Source organism: Temnothorax longispinosus, chromosome 6, assembly GCF_030848805.1.
Source record: "Temnothorax longispinosus isolate EJ_2023e chromosome 6, Tlon_JGU_v1, whole genome shotgun sequence".
Taxonomy (NCBI): domain Eukaryota; kingdom Metazoa; phylum Arthropoda; class Insecta; order Hymenoptera; family Formicidae; genus Temnothorax; species Temnothorax longispinosus.
In genome coordinates this window covers 16,508,817-16,533,251 of record NC_092363.1, presented here as the reverse complement: position 1 = coordinate 16,533,251, position 24,435 = coordinate 16,508,817, and the positions used below count along the sequence as shown (strand labels likewise).

The 24,435-nt window shown below is 39.3% G+C and overlaps 4 protein-coding genes across 7 annotated transcripts; 2 read left to right on the top strand and 2 right to left on the bottom strand.

The window, feature by feature from the left end:
- Positions 1 to 612: 612 nt before the first annotated feature.
- LOC139814444 (serine/threonine-protein kinase OSR1) lies at positions 613 to 16,805 on the bottom strand. 3 transcript variants are annotated; one of them, XM_071780701.1, is made up of 14 exons: positions 16,669 to 16,805; positions 15,906 to 16,125; positions 15,532 to 15,790; positions 14,973 to 15,283; positions 10,234 to 10,371; positions 7,844 to 8,271; positions 6,341 to 6,453; positions 5,724 to 5,974; positions 5,352 to 5,524; positions 4,251 to 4,488; positions 3,871 to 3,985; positions 3,473 to 3,738; positions 3,144 to 3,330; positions 613 to 2,991 (listed from the first exon to the last, which is right to left on the bottom strand). In XM_071780701.1, the coding sequence occupies exons 4-14, from the start codon at positions 15,020 to 15,022 to the stop codon at positions 2,914 to 2,916; spliced, it is 2,037 nt and encodes a 678-aa protein (XP_071636802.1). In that variant the 5' UTR covers positions 15,023 to 15,283; positions 15,532 to 15,790; positions 15,906 to 16,125; positions 16,669 to 16,805; the 3' UTR covers positions 613 to 2,913. The 3 variants fall into 3 exon arrangements, with proteins under 3 accessions (XP_071636802.1, XP_071636801.1, XP_071636803.1); XM_071780700.1 differs by lacking the exons at positions 15,532 to 15,790; positions 15,906 to 16,125; positions 16,669 to 16,805 and having other exon boundaries at positions 14,973 to 15,491; XM_071780702.1 differs by lacking the exons at positions 15,532 to 15,790; positions 15,906 to 16,125; positions 16,669 to 16,805 and having other exon boundaries at positions 4,251 to 4,486; positions 5,359 to 5,524; positions 14,973 to 15,491.
- LOC139814457 (uncharacterized) lies at positions 9,228 to 18,233 on the top strand. The gene is made up of 4 exons (XM_071780721.1): positions 9,228 to 9,677; positions 17,124 to 17,348; positions 17,601 to 17,750; positions 17,970 to 18,233. Exons 1-4 carry the CDS (start codon positions 9,651 to 9,653, stop codon positions 18,135 to 18,137), a joined length of 570 nt encoding a protein of 189 aa, XP_071636822.1. The 5' UTR covers positions 9,228 to 9,650; the 3' UTR covers positions 18,138 to 18,233.
- Positions 18,230 to 21,346, bottom strand: Dus3 (Dihydrouridine synthase 3). The gene is made up of 5 exons (XM_071780703.1): positions 21,191 to 21,346; positions 19,458 to 20,775; positions 18,787 to 19,154; positions 18,570 to 18,698; positions 18,230 to 18,490 (listed from the first exon to the last, which is right to left on the bottom strand). Exons 1-5 carry the CDS (start codon positions 21,271 to 21,273, stop codon positions 18,418 to 18,420), a joined length of 1,971 nt encoding a protein of 656 aa, XP_071636804.1. The 5' UTR covers positions 21,274 to 21,346; the 3' UTR covers positions 18,230 to 18,417.
- A 367-nt stretch (positions 21,347 to 21,713) lies between these two features.
- Rad60 (DNA repair protein Rad60) lies at positions 21,714 to 24,005 on the top strand. Of its 2 annotated transcripts, none has more exons than XM_071780714.1 (7): positions 21,714 to 22,016; positions 22,283 to 22,388; positions 22,540 to 22,585; positions 22,695 to 22,953; positions 23,149 to 23,334; positions 23,417 to 23,561; positions 23,625 to 24,005. In XM_071780714.1, the coding sequence occupies exons 2-7, from the start codon at positions 22,316 to 22,318 to the stop codon at positions 23,912 to 23,914; spliced, it is 999 nt and encodes a 332-aa protein (XP_071636815.1). In that variant the 5' UTR covers positions 21,714 to 22,016; positions 22,283 to 22,315; the 3' UTR covers positions 23,915 to 24,005. The 2 variants fall into 2 exon arrangements, with proteins under 2 accessions (XP_071636815.1, XP_071636816.1); XM_071780715.1 differs by having other exon boundaries at positions 21,715 to 22,016; positions 22,695 to 22,878.
- Positions 24,006 to 24,435: the final 430 nt, after the last annotated feature.

Below are 24,435 nucleotides of genomic sequence, written 5' to 3'. Positions count from 1 at the left end.
ATACGAGCTGTACTCGGCGATCAGCTGATCGGCACGGCTCCGAGGCGGCAGGTTAGGTTAGGATATTGACATGACACGTGCGACGTGCGACATGCGATGGCAAGCGCGCAAACTGGAGAAGCGATTATTTGTAGGATACAGCAAATTTGAAATATAAAATATATCAACATTTCGAAAACTCTTAAATTCCTTTTGTCTCTCGCGTTTCCTCGAGTAACATCCTTTTCTGCGAGATGTAAGAGGGAATAATTTTACGCACTTTGCAAGATCTCGCAGCAATAAAACAGTTGATCGTCTTATGAACGTGAAGAGTCGCGAATCGTTTTTGCAATAATACGGATTTCGAAATCAGGAACAAGCTCCACAAAGTTCTACCTGAAGATTTAGCGTTCGAGGAATTCGTTTGTGAAGAACAATTTATTGCTGGAAATCCAATAACGGAAATGTTCGCTCGGGGAACATAAGACAAACTCCGCTGCCGCTCTACTACACGGAGGAATTTTTTTTTTTTTTTTTTATCGGTGTTATAAGTACCATTGTCCATTCTCGGCTGCCGCAGTCCACTCTCTCTTACACAGTCGTATAGACTCGCGATGAAATAAAATACAATGGTTCTCATTGGCAAAACGACGTTTGATATTGATACAAATAAATTATTGTTTTTTTTCCTCTTGATACACATTTATAATCGCTACGTACAACAACACACTCGATTTGGCACTGTTTTAATCGTGTTGCGAAAAAGAATCCCGTTCCTGACGTAAAATTCCGAATTGTAAGTTCAGTCCCAAATGAACTCCCCAATCACGGATGGGAAACACAGATTTTTCGATATGACCAAATGCATTCTCCGGATAAGGCACGTAGTGAGGTGCGCAAGCTATGTCGAATCGATCGAAACTCACTGCCGGCGAAACGCGGTGTACACGAGAAGTCTACGAGTGCTACGCGGGATGATAGTGCCATCGGATACGCTTATCTGTAAAGGTACTACTTAAGCTAACGTGCGATTATCAATCTTGCGGCTTAAAAGTAATTATATTTACTCCTCGCGTATTTAAGCATAAAAAGAGCGTGTCGCCTAATTAAACCACACAGCTGGCTCTTAGTACGGAGTATATGCATATAATCATCACACGTATATCAACAGATTTGTATTTCGATCATTGCTACACAACTGATTTCATTCGGCAAATCTTGTGTCGCGAATTTAACATTTTGCGTGTTGGTGTTTGCGTATGCGTGTAGTTGTTGCAATATGGCAAAGGAAATGTGGAGTCGTGTGCCAATTTCACACCTTGTTTAAAGACCTTACTCGTTAAGAATAATTAAATAGCGAAAATTCACGAAAATAGCACATGTGTATATTATATTTGCAGAATATCGATCGCGAAATATGTATATCCTTTACCATATCATAATGCGACCCGCTGGCTTGTATAAAAACCGATAAAATACAGAATCACACTGATTACAACCGTGCTCTTGCGGTGATAATCGATTTTCGATAAATCTTTCGTATTCTTGTTTATACTTTGATTTTATTTCTAACTGTAACATACGTATACATCACAATTAGAAATTCATCTCTGTAGAAAATATAACAAAATAAAAATATTGTAACTCTCTCTCATCAAGAGAGTTATTTAAAAACTTAATTTTAAAAATATTATTAAAAGTTTCATAAAATTATACGTCGTTTTTTTTTGTTATATAAAACCCTTTATAAACTTTAATAATCTGTAAACATAACAAAAGACAATAACGTCGCAAAAAAAGATTTTTTTGCAATTCCTAAGAGATGCAAAAGTGTTGTAAATTGCACACTTAATCCGTGAAACCGTAATATCGCTTTTTTCATTGCCATTTTGTCATGTTTACATTCTCATATGATTCTGATTTTACCCATTTTATGATGTACCTTACAAAAAGATTTAATTTAAAAATTTTCGAGACGTACAAGGTAAAAATTTTTCGATTTAACCTTCTCTCTTTCTGGCTACGTCTAAAAACTGTGAAAATATTAATTTGCTCTATCGTAAGTCTATTTAATTAAGTACAAAAGAGTTTTATTTCAACATTGTCTATCTTTTTTTCCTAACATGAAGCATATTATATATAAATATATAATGTATATATGTATATATATATATGCAATTAATCTGTATATGATACATAAACATGATGACTCTGTGTGTAGAATATTCAATTGGTTTTTTTATATAACTAAAACCTTGCTATATTCAAGAGAAACTGCTTATATTTTGAACAAATAAGTTAGACTATAAAGCATTTTCTCTGTCTCTCTCTCTCTCTTTCAAACCTCTAAGTTTACTCTTACTTATACGAAATATCGCATTTCGCGGTATTTTATCCCATTTCATATATATCAACCACAAAGAAGAAATAAAATAACGGTCGAATACTAATATTTACATAACTGACATAATACGAACGATATAATTCGGTTATGTAAAACTACAGCCATTATTGATTATACAGGTAAGTGTATGTCCTTAAGCCAGTACGTGGATGATAGTGTTTTTTATATATCCGCCCCGTTCGATTGTCTTCATGAACATTGACGATGTTATCAGACACACACTTGAGCAGTTCGTTATTACCGATGTGTTGTAACAAATGTGTTTTTCTTTTCGAATACCTACGCCCTGCAATCGACTATTAGAATCTGAAAGAAATGAAAGTATCAAAAGCTAAGACATGCTGGCAAGCATTCAGTGATCAGACTGATTTACGTGTGTTGTGTGCCGCGAGCCTTTTGTTTTTACCATCTATAATCTATTTTGAGAAATAGCATTTAGCCGATTCGTTAGCTTTTGGTACTCTCTGGATCTTGACGAATGTATCAATTAAGAACATTATCCCGAAAATCGAGAACGCAATCGAGGTTGTTTAATCAGTGATGGAGATCTGAGCAAATCCTATTAACGCCTTGTCATCTGGTACTTCATTCACTGCGTAACCAGAGTTCTGTAACAATAAAAGAAGAAATAATTAGATATAAATATAATCAAATTAACTTATAAAAATACACATATTTTTAATGTATATTTTTATCTTAAACATTAAAATATATATATTTATATTCGATAATTAAATGTAATATGAAAATTAATATTTACCAAGGAAAACGTCACTGTTCGCAATTGTCCTCCACTCTCTATCAATTTTTTCAGATTTGTTTCTATTACCACAACGTCCTTGCCGTCAACCAAGCCCGCAGCGACCAGTTCTGCCGCGATTCCTTGCGCAGAATCAACTCCAACCGTAAATTCGAACCTAATGTCATTAAGCTCCCGTCTTTCGTTCCTGAAATAGATGTCTTGAGATGATTATCTCTTATTTTCTTTAAAAGATAAATCGGGTAATTAGGTAACAACCGGGATAATCTATAAACATCATATATCGAGAGAATAATTCTCATTCGGATTCTATAATGAAGATTACGTACCGTAATCTAAGCACCAAGTTTATAGGAACATTTTGTCCGGTAGCTGGTATCGCGATTTGACTCGGTGCTACCTTGATTTGACCGTAGTATTCGTCGGGCTCGCCGGCTTCTTCATCGCTGCTGGCTTTTTCGATTGTGTTGACCGGTAACGTTTCTTTGCCTTCGTCGCTGCTCGAGTCACCGTTATTCTCTTCTTCTGACCAGACCCATTCGCCGGTCACCGTTCGGTGCAAACGGCCCGACGTGCCTGGTTGCCTTTTTGATGCCTGTAAAAGCAAAAAATTTCTTTTAATATTGCTTAAAATATAATTTTTTTTAAATTTTAACTCTGTAGAATCTCAATAATAAATAATTACATACAAATTTGCATATATTGGATAAATAATATAAATACATACTTTTTGTACACGTGTTTCTAAACTGGGTCCAATCGCCACTAACGTTTGTTGTAAATATTTCTTATCTTTGGCTTTTTTGAAAAAGGGATGTTTCAGCAACTCGGTAGCTGTTGGTCTGAAACAATATAAATCATTGTTTATAATACTAAATATAATACTTATTTTACAATCTTATATACTAATCTCCTTCTATTCTTATTTTTGCTACCGAAAAATCCATACGATAAATCATACGATGATACCAAAGGCCTTCAAGCAAGTTAAATGCCCCCTCCCCTCCCCTCCAGCATGTGTTATCTATTTACTCCAACTATTCTAACTGCTTCGGCAAACGTTTAATAGAAGTAGCAATGTACACAAAATAGCGCGATCTGGCTTACCTCTTGGTAGGATCTTTTTGTAAACAGTCGACGATCATTTTTCGGAATGTTTTCCCGTACGCTTTGTATTGGTCCTTGTCGTCCGCGGCGGTATCCAGAGTCGGCGGATCGTTCTGCAACGTCAGCATCAAGACCTTCATCGGGGGATATTTGTGGTACGGCGCCGTGCCGCTGGCCATCTCGATCGCCGTGATGCCAAGTGACCATATATCGGCCTTAAAATCGTAGCCATGGTCCTGCACAAACAGACACGCATATCATAATTGATTTTACAGTGGACGGTATGCGACGGAAAGATTGCCAATATCTCATGAAATCGTGCTTGCAGAAATCGCATGCTTGCCAAAAATCTTCGAAATGTGGTTTATAACTGCAGTCTCATACACAGGATTGGCCCCGCAATTATCGGAAAATATGTTTTTGATAGATTTTTTTAACGAATTTGACATCGATTTCTCCTGACACAGCAGTTCTCAAACTTTATTCTGCAAAGATCATCAAAATTTTCAAAAAGTCGTTTTATCAATCAATATACACTCATATTTGATTAAAGTCGAATAAAACAATGTACGATTAATATGTTAGAGCTGTGCACACGTGTCCGAACATAGATAAAAATACGAAAACTGATGTTTTGACAAAACAAAACGAACAACAATGTAATACAAACATGATAACATACAGAAATATAGATCCAAGTAATGACATGATTAATTGAGTATTATTGAAAAACTGTGAAAATCTGCGTATAGCGTAATATTTCCTCAGTGCAATATTTTATGTGGCTACTTGCATAACATGCTTAACGCAAATCATGCTCAACAAGATAACATTGCTAATTCAAATTAATTTTCGATTAAAACGAGACGATAAAAGCATTTCCTCATGTCGCACGCAACGGCAAAACCGACACTGACGCACGCGAGGTTCGTGTGTCGCCTCAACGATAGCAAAAGCGTATTTTGCCAGTCGCAAACGTACGGGGTCGCCAACGTACACATGTCCCGTCCCGATAAAGTGTCGTGTACATTTAACAAACGCATACACAAAATGTAGACACAGAGAACACGCAGGCTAAGAAGTCTGTAGTGTTACTTTCCTCTCTCACCTGCTCCATGACCTCGGGCGCCATCCAACACGGCGTACCGACGAAGGTATGCCGGACCTTCTGCCGGCTCAGGTCGCGTCCAGTCGCGAGCCATGCGCTGACACCGAAGTCGGCGATCTGCACCGTGCCATCCTCGCCTAGTAGGATATTACCCGCTTTTATGTCCCTAATATTATTCTGCCGTTAAAATTCGTCTAGATGCGTAGATAATAAAATAGCTATATAGCTAATCGTCAACTTTTTAACGATACAGTTTCACTTTAATGATCAAACAATAGATCAAGGAGAAATAAACGCACGTTTTAAAACTGTATCTTCAGTAAAAATAGAACAATCTATAAGGAACAGACGATATTTCATGATACCTGTGAATCTGTCCGTTGCTGTGGAAATATTCAAGTCCCTTGAGTACTTCTCGCAGTACCGTGGCTATGGTGGCCTCGTCGAATACTCCGTGTTTGCAATTGGTGGTTCTGGTTTTGTGCTTGATGATATCCAGCAGAGATCCACCCTCCAGTAATCTCAAGACCAGCCAGAGCTCCTCTTTCACCACGAACGACGTGTAATACGTCACGACGTTTTCGTGGTTGCAAGACGACATCGCCTGTATCTCTTTCTAATGTTTCGCCACATAAAAAGTCTCGATTAATAATAACTTCTTGTCTGTACATTAAAACTAAATTTATCATTTTAACTTATTTGCGAAAAAAGATTTATTCCAAGAATCAACTCTCTATCTTTTGAACTGAAAAGGCTATACTTTTGAAATAACATATCGTTGAGACAAGAATAAATTAGCAGCAGCATCGTGCTTAATCCGCAATGTTTGCATCATGCTGGATGCAGCATACGTTATAATCGATAAGATCATTAATCCAATGAATCATACAATGTATAAAAGCCTTATCAAGAGGCCGCGTATGTGTGTCGCATTAATCCGTCGCCGCGTGAAGTCCAATGTCAAGATTAGAATAAAACTCACCAGCAGCTCGTCCATGTTCGTGTTCCATTTTTCCAGATTTATTCGTTTGATCGCGCATTTCTCCTGCCGCGGGATGCAAAACGCTGCGTGCACCACGGCGGTCGCTCCAACCCCTTGAATTTAACGGGAAGGAATTAACGCGAGGAATTATCAGGGGAAATTTCGTGTCGCATATCGGCATTTATCGGCGCGCAGATCGTAATCGCCAGACTTGCCTAATTAAATCTGGGAAACTCGCGACGAGAGATCTATTTATAAATATGCAGCGAATACATTTCTCTCGGAGTGGCCGGGAGCGGCGAGAGAGAGAGAGAGAGACGCTTAAATTTCAAGGGCCGCCGATATTTTTACTCGTTACGTAGGAAATTCGACATTTTAATCGGAGCTATCGGAGCAAATCTTCTCGCACGCTACGACCACGAGTCATCGCAAAATGCGGCTAAAAACGGAGCGACGTCGCGCCGGTGCCGACAAGCCGCTAAATAATTTAGCTCCGCTAACTTGCGGCTGGTCTTCTTGCAAATATAAATAATACACAACCGGCGAAACAGATGCAAAAAGAAGCGCGTACTTTCCTGAGTTTTAAATCATTTGATAACAGAGCGTTTTTTAAATATCTAATGTATGTATACGTTAGTAATAAGCATGCAAGTAATCCAGTTATAATACATAATATATAAACTATACAAAGTATAATAATAATATATAAAAATATTATTTAGTAAAATAAGTATATAGCTCTATCACGAAACTGCCGGAACTCGTCCTAAATAAATAAAACAAAGACGCGATTTCTCAATTACATTTCCCAATATTTACAAGTTCAATTGATCGTCAGAATTTTAGCGTGACTCGAAAGACAGACTTGTTTCGCCAAAATAACACTCGCACGTATTTTTTTCGTAATTTTAAATTAATTTTGTGTTGCGTCACGTGCCTCGCTTACAACTCCGGCTCGTGTGGCGCCGATGCCTGTTATTCCCCCGACCTCGGCGCGCATACGGCACTGGCACGCGCGTATCATCCCGTTCTCCGGCGGCAGGTTAACTAGGTTAGGGTAGAACGTTCGGCGGCTCTCTCGTGCAGCAGCACCGGCAGCTGCGTGACGGCGCGAGTGCGAGAAGGATGCGCGACGGTAGAAGCGAGACGGCGATCAGCGAGCCGTCGTCGTGCACGGGGAAAATAGGGCGACGGAACGACCGAGTTGCGCTCGACCGACGAGCGGCAGCCCGGCAGGACGCGCGACGGCGAGTCCTCGTGACATTAACGTCACCGTCATTATCACGCTCGTTACCGTCGGTGCTCCGTTAACGGGGAAATAAGCTACCACCAGCCGTTCGCTAGCGCGGAATCGACGTCCTGCCGCCGCCGGTGGCGCGCGTCCCCCGTCCCCGTGGCCGCGGGCGCCGTTCGAGCGAGGTGCGCGCGCGGACCTTCCGCGCGTTCGCATCGCACCGATCGTCGCCTCGACTGGACGAGTCCCGCACGGCGATCGGTACTCACCGATAACCTCCTTCAGCTCGTAATCGTCCTTGGTATTCGGCCAGCCCTGCACGACCGTGGAGGTGCTCGCGGACGCCATTTTGCTGGCCAGTGCCGTGACGAGGCGCGTGTGCTTGCTGGCTGCCCGGGCGCCCCGCGACGACGACAGCGAGGTGGTGCTGGCGGATCGCGAGCTGCCGACGCTGCCGTCACGTGGAGCGGCGGCTGGGTTGGGGGTGACGCCGACGACTGGGGTGGCTTGTCGAGGGGCGCAGCGATCGTTCGTCGTGGACGCGGGCGCGCCCCGGCTGTTCCGGGAGGACAGCAAGGACGCCGATGTTGCTGCTGTCGCTGGCACCCTCGGCGGCGGCGGCGACGTCGATGAGTGAAATGACTTCTGGCGAAATACGCCTGGCGAGCACGACGGCAGCACGTCTGGCGAGATCCTCCTGAAAGGGAACGTGCGATTGAAATATTTGCGACCAGCAACTTTGCGAATTTGACTATCAACTGAGCCTCTCGGAAGCGAACTGATCGACTTCGTTTCACATATAAACTCGTTTTCTTCATTTTAGTATCAGGATTATTTAATTGTAATCCTTCGTCAATTTTTTATCTACTTTTTATTTCACGAAGCTGATCAGTTTGGCTTTCGAGAAGTTCAATTCCTAAGCACTTGTACAAGGAGAGAGATAGAACATTGGAAGATTGATTGACGCCTTAATGCCAATCCTTAATGTCAAGGATAGAAAAACTTCTGGACTTGAAGGATATGAAATACGTGGAGACTGGCTTCTTTCATATTTTTGTCTAAAATATAAAACAAAGGAGATTCACCCAAAATTAAATCAATCCTCGAGTACTTTTAAGAATGGTATTTAATGAAGACGTATATACTTATCCGAGTTCCCTATTAATTGTAAGACTCAGTTACCGTAAAAAAGAGCGCGTCCACCGATAGCTAACTCACGTCTCGATTCATTAAAACGATTGACATTTCTCGGAGTAACAGAGCGATGACGAGACGCGGTCGGCCCGTATGCACAACAAATTAATCGTAGGCCCATCCATCACATTCTCGCCACAATCGTTTCAAGGCGGCGCTTCTAATTATTAAGTAGTGTGAGCGGCAATCAGTGTGACGCCGATCGTTTTAATTGGCCCGAAAGATAAAAGCCGCTCCCATCGGTCGTAAATATCCATGGGGTGATATCGAATGAATTACCCAGAGAGAGAGTCCGGTCTTTACTAAAATATTACTCGTGTAGAACAGTTTACGGTAACGACGTATGATAACAGTAATTATTAAAATCAAGACCTGTGCGTCACGTAACGTTTAATTTCAGTAAAGAGGACAGTTTCTTGGTATCAATTCAAACGCAAGAGTTCTGCGATTTTTCGCCGTTTCGTGACCGTCTCTTTCTGAAACGCGCTAATCTTTGTGTACCTAAAAACCGTCATTATCTCTAATCGGCAGACGCGACAAGTCGGAGGGATTCCGCGTTCCTATCGATACGATCGTTATCTCTCGCTCTTTTCGCAATCCCCGCAATTAATGAATGGCCGTGGCGGACGATGAGAAAGTTAATTTAAACGCGACGCCCACGAATATTATTATCGCCGCGTTTTATTTGCACGGGGATTTGCACGATGACCTTCTCCACGTGCGAAAGCGACAGGTGTGCTCTTCCTCCCCCGCAGACATATATTATATATATAAAACTGAGCATCCGCTAAGCGTTCCGATTCAGTGATTTGTGCATCCCCTATCTGCGGCAATCCTTTTAAAAACCGCCACCTTCGGGAATCCCGGGCCGGATCTGCGATCATGTTCAGAGAAATGAATATCCTGATAGTAAGTCTCGGTAGCTACGGGTAATCTCTCTCTTTCTCTCTCTCTCTCTATCTATCCTTGATTTTGAACGATATACTCTCGACGCTAAGACGAGGATTTAAAATCTCGTGCAACTAAACTCCGAATTACAATAGATAGGCGAAGACACGGTAGCTTCAGCTGTTTGCGCGCCGCAGTTGAATCGTCCGAGCGAGACACATTTCCCCGATTCATATCTCTGTAAACATCACAGTGTTTACAAATGTAAACAGTCGTTTACTCACTTCGGGGTCGGGCGGTTCGCCAAAGATATTTACGGTCTCTGTTAACACGGCAGAGATCGCGGAAACGGATCACTCGCGGGCGCTCGGGCCACTTAATTACTTCCCGTCGCGATCGATCGGACGAGATTTGCAACACACTCCCCGGCTTCGCAACACTCCCTGCGCGGCGATCGAATCCTCGGGGTTTCGATGTGGGTCGCGTAGGACCGATCACGTGCCTCGATCTCTGACGTAGCGACGTAGTAGGACGGATGGACGGACGGCCAGGCAGCCAGTCACGCTCGGTCACTCACCTACTTCTGCCGAGCACCAAAGTCGCCAGAAATCTGCTGTCTTGGAACTTCAGCTGCTCCTCCTCCGTCGATATGGGCGCCGCGGCGCCCAAGGCGCCCGGGGCTCCTGATTTACGCTGTCCCATGCTGCCTACAGCCCTGCAAACGAATATGCACACGTGTTAGGCGGGTTGCGTACCGAAGGGGACGAACAACTACACAAATGTCACATCCTAAGACATTATTACATATTACATGCGTTTAGAAAGTTGTCGATCGCTCTTTACAAACAAATATGTTATTTCGACATCTTGTTGTAAATCTTTTGATGCTAACGGCCTTCTTCTTCTTTAATCTCGTCAATTCTTTGCGACTGAAAAGTTGTGGATTGACAGTTAACGATTTTCGGAAATTGTGTCTTGAGATCGCATGCGACACTCTTCGACATTGCTCATCTCGCCTTTCAGCCTTCCAACTTTAAGTTTAATAAAATTAAATAATTATAGGGTTGCTGTTGTCGTGTATCTATCTCGTGCTATTTGTACATGATGTTCGAACAACTATTTTTCCGATAATCTCGTTGGTCGGCAGAGACGACGAAAGGGTCTTTTAAAAGGGGCCTGAACTTTAATGCGCGCGTGACGCGGGATTATTCGCACTTCGAGCTGAAGGCCCTGGGCGTCGAGCCCAGTGGAATATTTCTAAATTGGCGGTCAGTCGATTGTCACCTAAATATCTAGATGGGATAATTGGGCCTGGATTGGCCTTACCAGCTATTTTTAGCCACGGCAAAGGGGGTAGACCCTATTCCGCTGGCTAAAAATAATCCGATGGCGTTCACGCTTTGTTGCAGGCGCGTTAAAATGATCCTGCTTCCTTTTGACAATTCTTATCCCGCTCCCCGGTTGGCGCGTGAGAAGACCTGTGTAAATCGTGAGAACGAATTCGAATTAATGATTGCAGAAATTTGAGACGCGAGTCTTATTTTCGGCGCGCAAGAAGAGATCACCGGTCCAATTTAATTCTTTATCGTTAATCTTATCAATCGGGGATTTGATTTTGAATTATACTTGAGGTTTCGCGGAAAAAAGATACTGTCTCAATGATAAGCTTGAGACACGATCCTCGAAAGTCGTAGCAGTTGATCGTACACATCAGAAAGAATACAGTCTTAACTTGCGAATCTGCGCAGTTTTCGAAATTATTCGATCCAATTTTAACGCAACGCGTGACATCACCCACCGGTTGTACCCCATCAACAAGAAATCTTTCCTGTCAGCTTCAGGCATCACCTGATTACGATTAACAGGTCTATAACGGTCTTATTCCAAAGTAATGGTCTAATTATCTCTTCAAACACGAGAGGCCCGCGCGAAAATGACGCCTATGACGTTGTAGAGTCACCACCCCAAGCGGATCGCGATACCTTATTTTAGCACGTAGTCATTAACGCTTCTTTTCACGTTTAGCCTCGTTTTATTTAAAGAGCTAAGTCAAAATAAATATCTCGTCTTCAAAGAATCCTCAAATAGCTGACAGAATGTTTTTTATCTTCTCCATTATTAATTACCTACTTTAACATTTCATTTGATTTTTGTTTCGTCTTACAATTTTCTCCCGGATTTTTTGATAGTTTACGGGGTTTAACAATAGAAATACTTTCTAGAGTAGAGGTTCTAAATTTGTTCAAACAATTCTGTCAAAAAGATAGATAACTGCCCGTCGTTCCATGCCTCATTCATTGTTCCTCGGATAACGGGGTTCTTCTAATATTTGGGTTAAAAGTTTAACTCGCCGCCGGGCTAGAAATTACGATTTTAATTTAATTCGGACTAGCAGACGTGTGTCATCTGCTGCCTACGTTCAGTTTACGCGCCGCCACGATACACTTTTCAAATTTTCATCATTCCATCATTTCCTCCGCCTCATATCGTGTCACGCGAACGCGAGTACTCTGCTCATTTATTTTATTTATCTGTGCATTTAGCATTTTCCTCGAGATCTCGATAAATTCCTCTATAATAATGTTCCATTTTCATGTCTTGAATCCAAAGGAAAAGCAAAATTAATATATTTTATTCTATTTTGAATAATTACAATGATTAATATGAAATTACCTTCTCTAATACAATTTCAAATTTGAAGCTTGAGGTCTATTATTTCTCTGCTTTATAATCTTCTATCTTTTATTCCATATACAGAGATTTCTATTGTTTCTCGTCTTTATTTTTCATTGTTTCTTCTTTCGCAGACTCCGAATATTTTCTAGACCCCAAGCACTGTGGCCAATGACAAAATCCTCGAGGTAAATGACCACGTTTGCTCGCCACGCCGAGAAACCAATTGTTCTCTATCTATTCGACGATAACAGTTTTCGACGTGCTTTTACTGCATTCTGCGACATTCTACGTAGAGTCACATGCCGATTCGCATAATAGATAGTCGCTGCTGCGGTATTTCTAGCGACATGTAGATTTATTGAATTGACTTTTCATCGATCTTAGTCACCGCAGTTACAATTGAACAAACAAATGTGCCTACCCGATCGCCGTCGCTAGGCGGAATTGTGACTATTGTAGTATCGTTGCGTTTCAATTTGCTACTATAATATGGATCATCGTGGCCTTGACGACAATTCCCCAATATGACATGTAAAATCGAATGCGAGCCTTAAAAATCTTGAGAGGATACGAATTTTTACATCTTTTTTAAATTCTTAACGGTTCTCTCACTCAGCTAAAGAATTCATTTTGATATATATTACAACAATAAATTACAATCTTTCATTTCTGACGTCATAATTCAATATACTTGCTATTTACATTGAGATGTGTTGGGGGCTTTAATATATGGCGATTACAATCGGTCACATGTTCGAGCAGAATTGATTGGACGGTAAATGACCGTGTTTTTCTTGGAAGGATTTATATTCCTCAATACCGATCTTTAATTTGAGTTCCTTCAACTTCACTGTGTGCTGTTCTCTTGTATGTGTGCGTGCAAGTGTGCGATACGAGATTTATTCTGCTTAGTTGCACATTTCTATTTGCCTGACACTGATTTACCTATGCCTTTTACCCTGCAATTAATGTTCATTGAATTAATATTTGTTAATTAGTATCTACTAATTAGGGAAACTGAATTAACAGTTTGGTCAACACTTCTAAGGAAGTTGCATCTTACATTTATGTGATGTTTGTTCGCTCTGAATTGATTATTTCTATTTATGAAGAATATTTAATGATTTTTTTTTCCTTAAAACCGACGATATACTTGCTCCATTTTAAGACGTAAGGAAACACGATTAATTAATTGGACAGTCTTGCGATACAATAATTAAGAATGATTGCGGTGGGATTTTCGAAGAGTCGAGATTTCGAGTTCCGCTCTCGTTTGAGTCCACTTAATAACGCTCTTCATCAATGGAACCTTTACTCGGCCCGCAAGCCGAGGGTCAATTGCTCATTAACTCAAAGAACTGTAGCGGCTATTAAACGATTTCATTGTCATTGAAATGGTTTGCAAAAAATGAAAATGGTCGCGTTCATCCGGAAACAAATATATTCCTTCCATTGTTCCGATATTCCATCCGATCCATTGATTCAGCGGTCGTTATGAGCGAATTTCTTTTACAATTTAAGCGAGAGTGAGAACACGAGTCAGAGGAATAACAAAACGTTTCACGCTTCCTTTGGGTACTCTGGAAAGTGCCTTGCAAACATCGCACTTCGTCACTGACCATGCGTCCCTTTTGCAGTCGCCTTAAATGTCCGGAAATGAGGCAATTTGGCGGTCACATTTACGTCGGTTTATGAAATTAGATCAAACACGCTTGGAAATTATCTAAACAACGCCGCATCAGCAGTTACTCGATGCTGTACAGCTGCATTCGGCGTATCATCAGATACGTCATCGTATACATTACTAAAAATTACACGTACATTGCAGAATCATGGTTACCAAAGAATACACGAATTACACATTTTATCTACCGTTTCTCTTCTAAAAATATTCTTCTTGTAGAAACATATTTATCCTTAAATGATTTATATATTCTCCCGTTTTATCAGTTTTAAATATTCAGTTTTAGTAGCAGTATCAAATAGATTGATTTTAATGTAAAATTAATAGAAATTAATTTTTTCTATTAAAATAAGAGAGAGAGACGCGCTTTTAAATTTTATTACGTTCTACTTATTTCTTTTTCTTTCTATTATTTTGATTTATTTATATACCACGATAAGTATTTGTATCTTATATTTGATAGAAAATTTGACTTTTGCGTGACATTACTCGTCATATTGGGCAAATAAAGCTTAGAATCGGATGCGGTCCTATTCAGCGTGGCCGTGGCTATCTGATTTTCATGTCACGTTGACATTTGAATGCCACCTTGATAGGCAAATAAAACTCAAAAGTGGAGATGGCCACATTTATGCTGAGAATACGAATCATCGTTTGTTACGAACGATTTCACTAACTTCGCCTGTAAATTCTATCCTTGAACCAATATCTGCTAATACGCTACCAACCACAGTTTAGCTATTTCCATTTTTAAATGTCTAAACTAAGATTCAAAAGTTATTGATTTATCGTTAGGTGCATTCGATTCTCGCCGTTTCAATATCCCTAAGAAAAATTTAAAGCCTATTCATTTTTAATAGTCATTTTCATTATCATTTGAAGAAATTTGGTTCAAGATACTTGATCGATAAGATGCAAGTTAATCACGCACGTAAACAAATCTTGACTGGTCTCACCTGGCGGACGTTGACTTTAGAGAGCCATTTGCGTAGAGCTCGGCTGCCATGGTACCGGTGTCAGCCTAATGGCATTCCGATCTTCGTGGATATTCCAAAGAATGGGCGAGTTGGGATCTCGTCGATCGCTTCTCGTCGTCAAAAATCGATGATCACGTTTATTCGGCGAAAATTCCTCGGAATTGTCGGTAGCTGTCACTGACAATCGTCAACCTTGACCGGGCTCATCCTCATCGCAAGTGAAACACCAGTCATTTCGGTCCAAACACGCTCGTCGTATTGACATTATTTCCGTATCACAATATCACGATCTGTCGACATGTAACGGCCCTTATATATACCTGCGTCAATTACTCGTCTATTTACCGTAATGCGAAAACTTCGTCAGAGACGACGTCGACGCGATTTCGGGAAAAGAGCGAGCGAAACGTCGCGTGGCGAGCGCAATTTCGAGGGAACGACTGTCGCTCTGTCAACGGAGGAGACGTAGGATCATCCTGTGCCCGCCTCGTGACTGAACTATGTCAGACGGGGCACTGTCAATTGGATAACTACCTACCCCACATTGGTACAGTGTTGTCGCGTGTATGTAATGCAGCGTATCGTTGATGCTGAAAGCCAACACGTAGTCCATCATGTTCTCCCACTTCTTCTGGATCACTTTATCTCCTTCTTCTCCTTCTTCTTCTTCTCTCATGGGTACCCGTCTCTTTTGAGATATAACACATCGCGTTTCCTTGCTCCTTGCTACCTTTCTTTTTCCTATTTCATTTTTCGTTCCAGTTCTGCTCTCGCACACAAAGAACGAGGAAGACTGTCTGACGTATAGAAAAGATTACTGATTTAAACTTGATTTGAAGGCCCCGTCAATTATCCTTTTCTACTTCTTATTTTCAAAGAAATTGATTGTCGATTTATCATCCGATTACTTACTGTTGTATTTATCAGCATTTATTACTTCTGACGTTACTTGGAATCGAAGCAAATACCACGGAGCTGGAAGAGCGCATTATCTCGTGCGTATATTCTCTGTCGTCACTTCGGTAGCATGAATTAACTCGATGACGCGGGAAGAATAATCCATATCATACGGCACGTCAGCTCAATCACGCCGACCTTGCGAATCAACTAATACCGATCTTCGCGCGAAAACCTACAGATAAAATCGAAGGTTTTCATTAATATGCCATCTCTATCATATAAATCACTTCTTTCTTCATTCTCATATAAATATCTTGTCGATTTAAAAAAAAATCTATGATTATTCATATATAGATTTATGATTATTCATAAACTTTATAAAAATCATATTTGTAAAAAATTCACGCAGAAATTTGATTTAGATCTCTTTTGCTTGAAAAACAAGTTAATCCTATTCTAAACAACAAAATCTCCTTTCTAATGATTTTCTGCGAGTGGTGTTTATATAAATAAATTTCAAATTTGTCATCGAAACATTTTGTAGCTGTAAAATATTGAAAATTTGACAAAAAAACGTCCTTTGGATGATTACTTTCCGCGACATAATAAAAAGCAATACTTGGAGCAACGGCTCCGAGGATAAAAATCAAGATTGGGAATCGAGGATTCGCAGACGAGGGAAATTAGAAATGCGCATATCGTATTTCGTCGACGTGACAGACGACGTGAAACCATTTCGCCAGTTGCAGTACTCTAAACGAATGATTCATCCTACCTCCAATTCCCACTTGCGGCGTCGACCCTCTGCGCGCGCGATTTACGCATCATCAGGTTTGATGGGTCGCTAAAGGCTGCTGACTGAGACCTCCATCGAAGGTTTAGGCTTTATCAGTGACGCAACATTATACTTAAGAGGCATTGATGATTCTGTGTCATTGGTAAAGGAATAATCCGACGTAGACGTGCATGCGTGGATGACTTGTAATACCAATTGAGAGATTCTTGGGATTCTTCTATCTAATCGACTTCAGTATGATCAAAATTGGAGATAATCCGGTGTATCACTCTGTAAAGTTTTTCAAGACTGATAATGATTATTCTTTACATAAGATTGGATTAGAATTTTACTTGCAACGCGCTTGTTCAACGATATCACAGTAAAGAAATTTGGAGCTCTCTTCATTACTTTTTTGCTTCATTTATTAAATAAGATGTATATTTCGTTTGCAGATCGCCGAATTGTTTATCCTCAACCACGTGTCCTACGTGTTGAGTAGACAACTGAATTTCACGATAATTAAGAAGAGCTTTAATCCTGAGCTCAATTACCAGGACTATTTACGTGACATACCGGTGGCGAGAGACGTCTCTCATCTACCGAAGGAATATTATGATGCCGAAAATGCAATAAGGGAATTGCAGCAGCTAAACAGAGATAACAGAAATTTGATGCCCGTTAGTAAATTATTTTTTATTCCTGAAAAAGATCGTTCTCTTCATTAAGGGATAAAAAATATATTTAAAATAAATTTTATGAAAAAATTAGGAATTAAATTGGATGTGATAAATCTTAATAAATCCCTGTCAATTCTTTTTAATTCATCTATTTTCTGTACGTTTATTTCTGATTTAAATTCTATTTATATTATTTATACTATTTGTATATTGAGATAAATGTCTGTATTTCTTTTTTTACGATTTATGCAGGAATATCGCAATCTATGCGAAACAGTAACGAAAAGAGTGGACCTTATTGATTCTGAATACGAATATCAACCCCCGTATTATCATGAGGTCTACTGTAAGGGCTATTCATTGTTGAGCGAAGATGAACGAATAGTGAAACAATTGCAACAAGTAATAATTTATATGTCACGCAGTGAAATAGATTAACAGATTCAATAAAATGGATTCAAAGCGGCGCTTTTTATTGATTAGAAAATAAATATATAATCAAGTTTTAAGAAATAATGAATCCATCGGATTACCGCCTCTTTTAAGTTCAATAAGGAATGAGGAAGTTGTTTTTTATTTAACAAAATTTCGATTTCAGATTTAACATTTTTTTCCTTTCAGAAATGCGCTCATCCGGCATTCCACTGCGTGCAGAGAAGTCGAATTTTGACTTTCGTTAAACGAAGTTGGGAAAATGAATGTTGGGAACCATATACAATAGAAATCCCCAGCGGTTGTGACTGCATGTGGCCGGTTACTAATCTTGGCGAGATAAGCCAACATTATTGATTTAATAGTAAAGTTGTATGTTAGCAAAGTTAAAGTTTCATTATATAGCGCAGACATATTGCGAAACTTCGTATACGTATGTTCGCGATAAATAAGATCTTTGATAAAATATTTATTTATTGTATTATATAAACGCAAATGAGAGAAACAACAAATGTCGTTAACATCATATCTTACCATGATTAATCCTTCTCTTTTACGTTTATTGCGAAAAATCAACAATGTAAAATTAGTCACCTCGAGAAATATTTTTCTATAAAATTGTTTTTCCCGCAGTAGATTATTTCCACGAGTTCGCCTTGTGCTTTGGCAAGAAATGGAATCCATCAGGCACTTTTCCGAGTAACATCTCGCTAAAAATAAACAAAATTGTTAGTATCACAGATATAGCCGAAACTGATGACGTTACTCAATAAAAACTAATGGCCTTACGATAATTTCACCCAATCGGCACAGTTGGAACTGGCCATTAGCGTCTCCATATCATCGCGGCCTCGATAGAACGGTGGTCTCTCGTTGATCCGCTGCGGTGGTCTCTCCAAAATTCCAACAGGAATATACCTGCGATGTAATCTCAATGTAAATGCATATTGAAGAATAATGTAATGCTTTAATCGAAGGAAACATATTTTTTTCGAAGCAAACTTGCCTGTGAAGAAAGGAGATCCACTCCAGCATGAATCTCCTGGTGGTTTCGACGCCGCGGGTGTCGGATCCCCAATGCTCCAGCCCGTAATTTGCGTACTTTCTAAGAATGCCGAATCTCTCCGAGCTCGATATGTCGATCAACTTTTTTTCCTTTATCTCGGTAAAGATCCACGGCTTGATTAGCGCACCGCGTCCGATGGTGATCCCCTGCACTGTGCTGTAGGTCTCTTTTGCACGACGATAGTCATCGAAGGACAGGATATCGCCGTTTCCGAACACGGGTACCGGCTGTGCCGCTACCGCGCACTTTTCTATATACTCCCAGTCGGCCAGTTTCGTGTATCTTTGCTCACGCGACCTGCCGTGAACCTGAAAGAATTACCGAATCGAATAAGAGTCGAGGAAGATAATACAGGAAGATCATATTTCTTTAATATCCTTTTACGTTGCCCAGGGATAATAATCTCTTTTTAAAAACATTTTTTCTGATATAACGTCAATTTTCTGTTCAAGTTTAAAGCTGTAGCATATACAAAATTGAATTCTTAAAGCTATCAAGATATTTTGAAGATTCCGTCCTGTCTTGAAAAATTCTATTCTTCGAAAATACCGCGATCCTTTCGAAAGAGATCGATTCGCGACAAGAAACGTAAATTCAACGGACTTACTCACGGTAATCATGGACACACCCCAGTCTCGAAACTTCGGCATTAGATTATGCGCGATCGGTTTGTCTATGTAGACCCCAGTTCTGGTCTTAACGGACAAGGGTATGTCCAACACTTGGCTAACAGACTTTACCACGGTCTCGAGTACGTTCAATCGATTGAGCATACCGCTGCCGCCGCCCTGTCTGTAAATCAGATCGATTGGACACCCGAGATTCAAATCGATGTAGTCCACGTCGATCTCGCGGTTCAGCAGCTGAGCGCACCGCGTCAACACCCCCGGATTGTTGCCGCAGAGCTGCACGCCGAAGATATCCTCGCTCTCGTGCCGTTTCACCAACGCCCATTCCTCCTGCGTGCCCTTCAGTATCTTCGGCGCCAATGCCATCTCGCCACAGGTGATGTCCGCGCCGTACTCCTTGCAGATCCTTCGAAACGGTAGATTGCCCACCGTAGTCAAAGGACTGAGCAGTATCTTGTCGCTCCAGTCGATCGTCTTCTTCTCCGACTGTCGCAATCTGACCAAATCGCTGTCGTCCACGGGTCCGATTTTCAATTCCTTCGACTCATCTGAGACATGGCAATCAGAACTATCCGTTTCCGTTTTTTCGTCATTCATGCCGACAGAAATATTTTTCTCCACCTTCTCGCCGTTGCTATTGTCGGAAATATTAGTCTTGTCTAATTTTGTATCATTCTCGTTCCTCATTTTACTATTCGAACTCTGCGGTTGCGTCTTTTTCCTAGACGGACCGTTAGCTTTGACGATTGCCTCCGCCTTGGAAAAATTGTATTTGCGCTTACGCAATTTACTTTGTACATCTTTAGATAAGTGATTTTTTATGGTTGGCGAACACTTGCTGTATTCCTCGAGTCTCTTCTCATCGATGATGTTGAAACCATCCTCGGTCAAGTGTCGCGAGCCCATTCTACAAGTAATTCCCCTCGGGCACTTGCCGGTCAAATTGAAAGTATGGCATTCCGTGCTTATGTCTTCCGGCCTAATCTTCAGATATTCCTTTCGATCGTGCAGGAAAGTGCATCGCTCATTCGAGCATTTCCTCTCAGGTTCATTTGCCGTTTGATCCGCGATCCATGGGCACAGACTAAATTCCCTGGGAGCTTTGAACGGAGGTGGCCTTGCCTTATTTTGACCTCTGAGCTTCTCTCTCTTGTCATCCAATTTAGGTTTCTTAACAGGTACCTCGTCCCACGATGATGCATCTGTATTTTCTGTACCTGCATCCGCAGATACCTTCTGCTTATCGGTCTCCGTTAAGCACTGTTCACTCAACTGCCTCACATGGTCCTCGATAATAAATCTACAATGTTAAATGTACATGTTAGTTATAAGATAACGTATTAATACTTGTGTGAAAAAATTTATTGACGTTTTAAATAATTTTTACATAAAATCCTTAAAAATATTTAAGTCATATATTTAATATAAAGACTTCTATATTATTTATTATATAATAATAAAATATTAATTAACAAAGCAATTTAAAAATAAAAGTTGTAAAAAGCTAGGTCCTCCGATACAAGTAATTACGTTCATTAGTAAAAATAAAGATTCAAACAGCCAATTAAGGGATTAAAATAGATGTTTGATAAATTGTGAAAAACATGTGAGCAATCTTTAGAGGTTAGGAAGTGAATAAGCTCCCTTGCAATTACATCCGTATAAAATTCATTTGCTACAAGATTAAAGTAAGTCATCCGATACAATCTACGTACTCCTCTTTTATCAGACAAACGCCCTTTTGCCTATCTTCCCCATCATCGAACGAACAATCTTCACATTTCTCGTAATCCGCCATTTCTTCACACGTGCACTTCGGTGTCGATCGTGTCGATCAAACATGATTTTCTGGAACTTCTGGAAGTTAAAATTTTCACGGTTTAAACATTCTGACACAAACGATAACTTCTGAAAATCATATTTCTTAAAATATCAATCAGTGTATTACCTCTCGATTATATATTCTCCCGATACTTTAGTTTTCGGAAATTCAAATTTTTATATTTGCGCGAAATATCGCGCGACGATCGGTAAATTCGCGACACCGATAATCAAGATTTCGCTATTATCAATAATTTATCAGCGACCTGTCATACCTGCAAAAATTTGAATTTTAAAAAAATTGACAAACTGTCAGAAGAATATAATGGGCAAATTAATTAATTGATTTTTTTCTAACTCACATACCATGCAAAAATACATCGTAGGTTATATTCTCTTACAATTAGAATCAATTAGAACCTTTGATTTGACGATTCTTCGAGGATATCAAAACATGCATGTTCCAACTTTCGTTGCTTCTGCAAAATGAATCCGTTTTTTTTTTATTGCATTTTGGGATGGGCTAAATAGGCTTGGTCCTATCAGGTCCTGGTTGCTTCAAGTTTTTTGACATCAAACCTCTGACCCCTCATTTTAAGTTAACCAGTTTAAGTTAGGTTAACGTCTTAGGTTTTGTAGGATCTCTGTGCTGTTTATACTACGCACGTCGCACGTGAACCCATAGGAGTTAACTCGTGCGAGAATTCGATAAATTGTAAAGTAAGTGTTGAGTTTGCGTTAAGTTGAAACAATTATTTTAATATTATGACTGCTAAATAATGAACAAACATTAAAATTGACATTTTGCGAGTTTTAAAGTTTGTTGCTTGTTATTTTGCATGCAGCTGATTATTGTTTACGTTTGATTTCAAGGTTATACTTGAATAATGCAACGTTATTTTAGGATTAGGGCGAAAATGAACGTTTTATTGCCTTGCATGATAATGACAAGTTGTATTTGTAATAGATTATATTATGTATTTTAGGAAACTGCGTATTATATCGTACAGATATTCATAATGAGTCAAATGGCACTGGATAGCTCTTCGGATGAAGATGATCCATATACAAATTCTGTTGCTCGCTTAAGAGGTAACACTTTCACTATTTTTGACAATTGTGACTTAATTATGAAAACTGAGTACATGGAAATACAGAAATAGAAGCAGCTGCAATGTATTTCGATACTTGGTTGGATATACAATTTGTTTTTACAATTAAATATGGTGTTTTGTGTTTTTAGCATTGAAGAAACAACGTTTCGAAAGAGAGACACTTTCTCCTACAAAGTATGTTTTACACAAATCATGATTATTTAAAATATATTGTGTTAATTATAAAATATTAAAATTTTAATATTACATGAATAATATCTACAATTATTTGTTTTACTTTCAGCGTTGAACAGCAAACAAATGGTAAAGAGATAAATGGTGAACATTTAAATGGTAAAGAAATAAATGGAAAAGGAATAAAAGGTGAAGAATTAAATGGTAAAGGAATAAATGCAGAAGACATGTATGCAGAGGACATGAATGTGAAAGAAATGAGTGATGATGGTATACAAACACGAAGCAGGACGGTAAGACGGAATATTAGAAGGAATAATGGAATCACTACTAGAGGTAGACGAACTAGGGGAAGGGGAAGGGGAAGGGTAATTTTTTTTTATATACATATACATGGATGTTATCATTTATCTTGAAAGCAGATATCGAGTTTTGATATTTTGCTGGAGCTTCTAAAACGTAGCTCATATTTTTTTCGAGATAAATATCACTTATGTTATATGTAAAATATGTCGATGTTTAATTCAAGAGGGCAGTATATAGTTTTTATACCAATGTTTCAGCGTTTGCCTATTGGTCTAGAGCGCGGTGTGGAATTCGCGAGGGGAGAAATACCTAAATTAACTGTTGAATCTTGTAAAGATAATATAATCGCTCTGTCAGATGATGATAAGGAAGATGACAACTATGAGATGAATATAAAAGTATATTGGAGATCAAATAGAATCGATCGTTTAAGTATGCGTAGAGTATGTATCAGTGGTTAGCTAGTAATGTGGCAAGTCACAGTTTCGTATAATTATTTTCGTAAAGATAACTCTCTTATTATAGCATGACAGTTTCAAAGGAATTTTCGAATATTACGCTGACTTAGAAAAAGTTTCCGTGAATGAAGTCCTAATCATGAAGAAGGATCAAATTATCAATCCCACCGACACCCCTGCATCGCTCAAACTTTCCATTATAGATATACTCGGTTAGTATAAATAAGTCGGTGATTTTACGATACAATAATGCAATGCTTACTTTATACTTGTAGATGGTGGGATAGTGCATCCTGGTATGAACACGTTGACCCAGGATGATAGCAACGATGAGGATATATGCACCATTAAAGTACAAACGGCAAACAAAAAGCAATCCTTGACTATTCCACTTAAAAAAGATGAACAATTTAAGAGGCTGTTCGCTAATTGTGCTGAGCAACTTAATGTAAAGGAGGAAGATCTGAAATTTTACTTTGATGGAGAACAGATTAGTCCGACTGATACTCCAGAATCTTTGGATCTCGAAGGAGAAGCTTGCGTCGATCTTCATATCTCTACGTAATATGTAATATAAAGATAGCCTGAATTTTTTGAATACATTTTTACACATTGTGTTCACTATTGTGTGTATTATAAATATATTATTACTATTATTTTACTTTATTTTGCATGTTTTATATTACATCTTTAATTAACTGTATATGGCTATCAAATCTCATTTATCGTTAAATATATAAGAGAACTTGCTGATTAAATATTTTTGAAAAATCGTTATCGTTAATAATAATTAATAAGTAGGTTATTTACATAAAAATACATCGATTGTAAAAGTATTTAATCTGAAAGATATATAAATATAAGGAATATAAGTCTGCTTTCGAAATCAAACTATATTTATGATAGAATTATCAACAATGGATTTAAACAGAGTTTAAAACATTTTATTCATGCTGCAACTTCGTTTCTATGTATAATAAGGAATGTGGTATTTGTTACTGATAGTTATATATTAGTCTTACAAGAACGCGTTTAAATCAAGCAATACGTGTTGCGTGCCTTAAAATACATTTATCGATACAACGT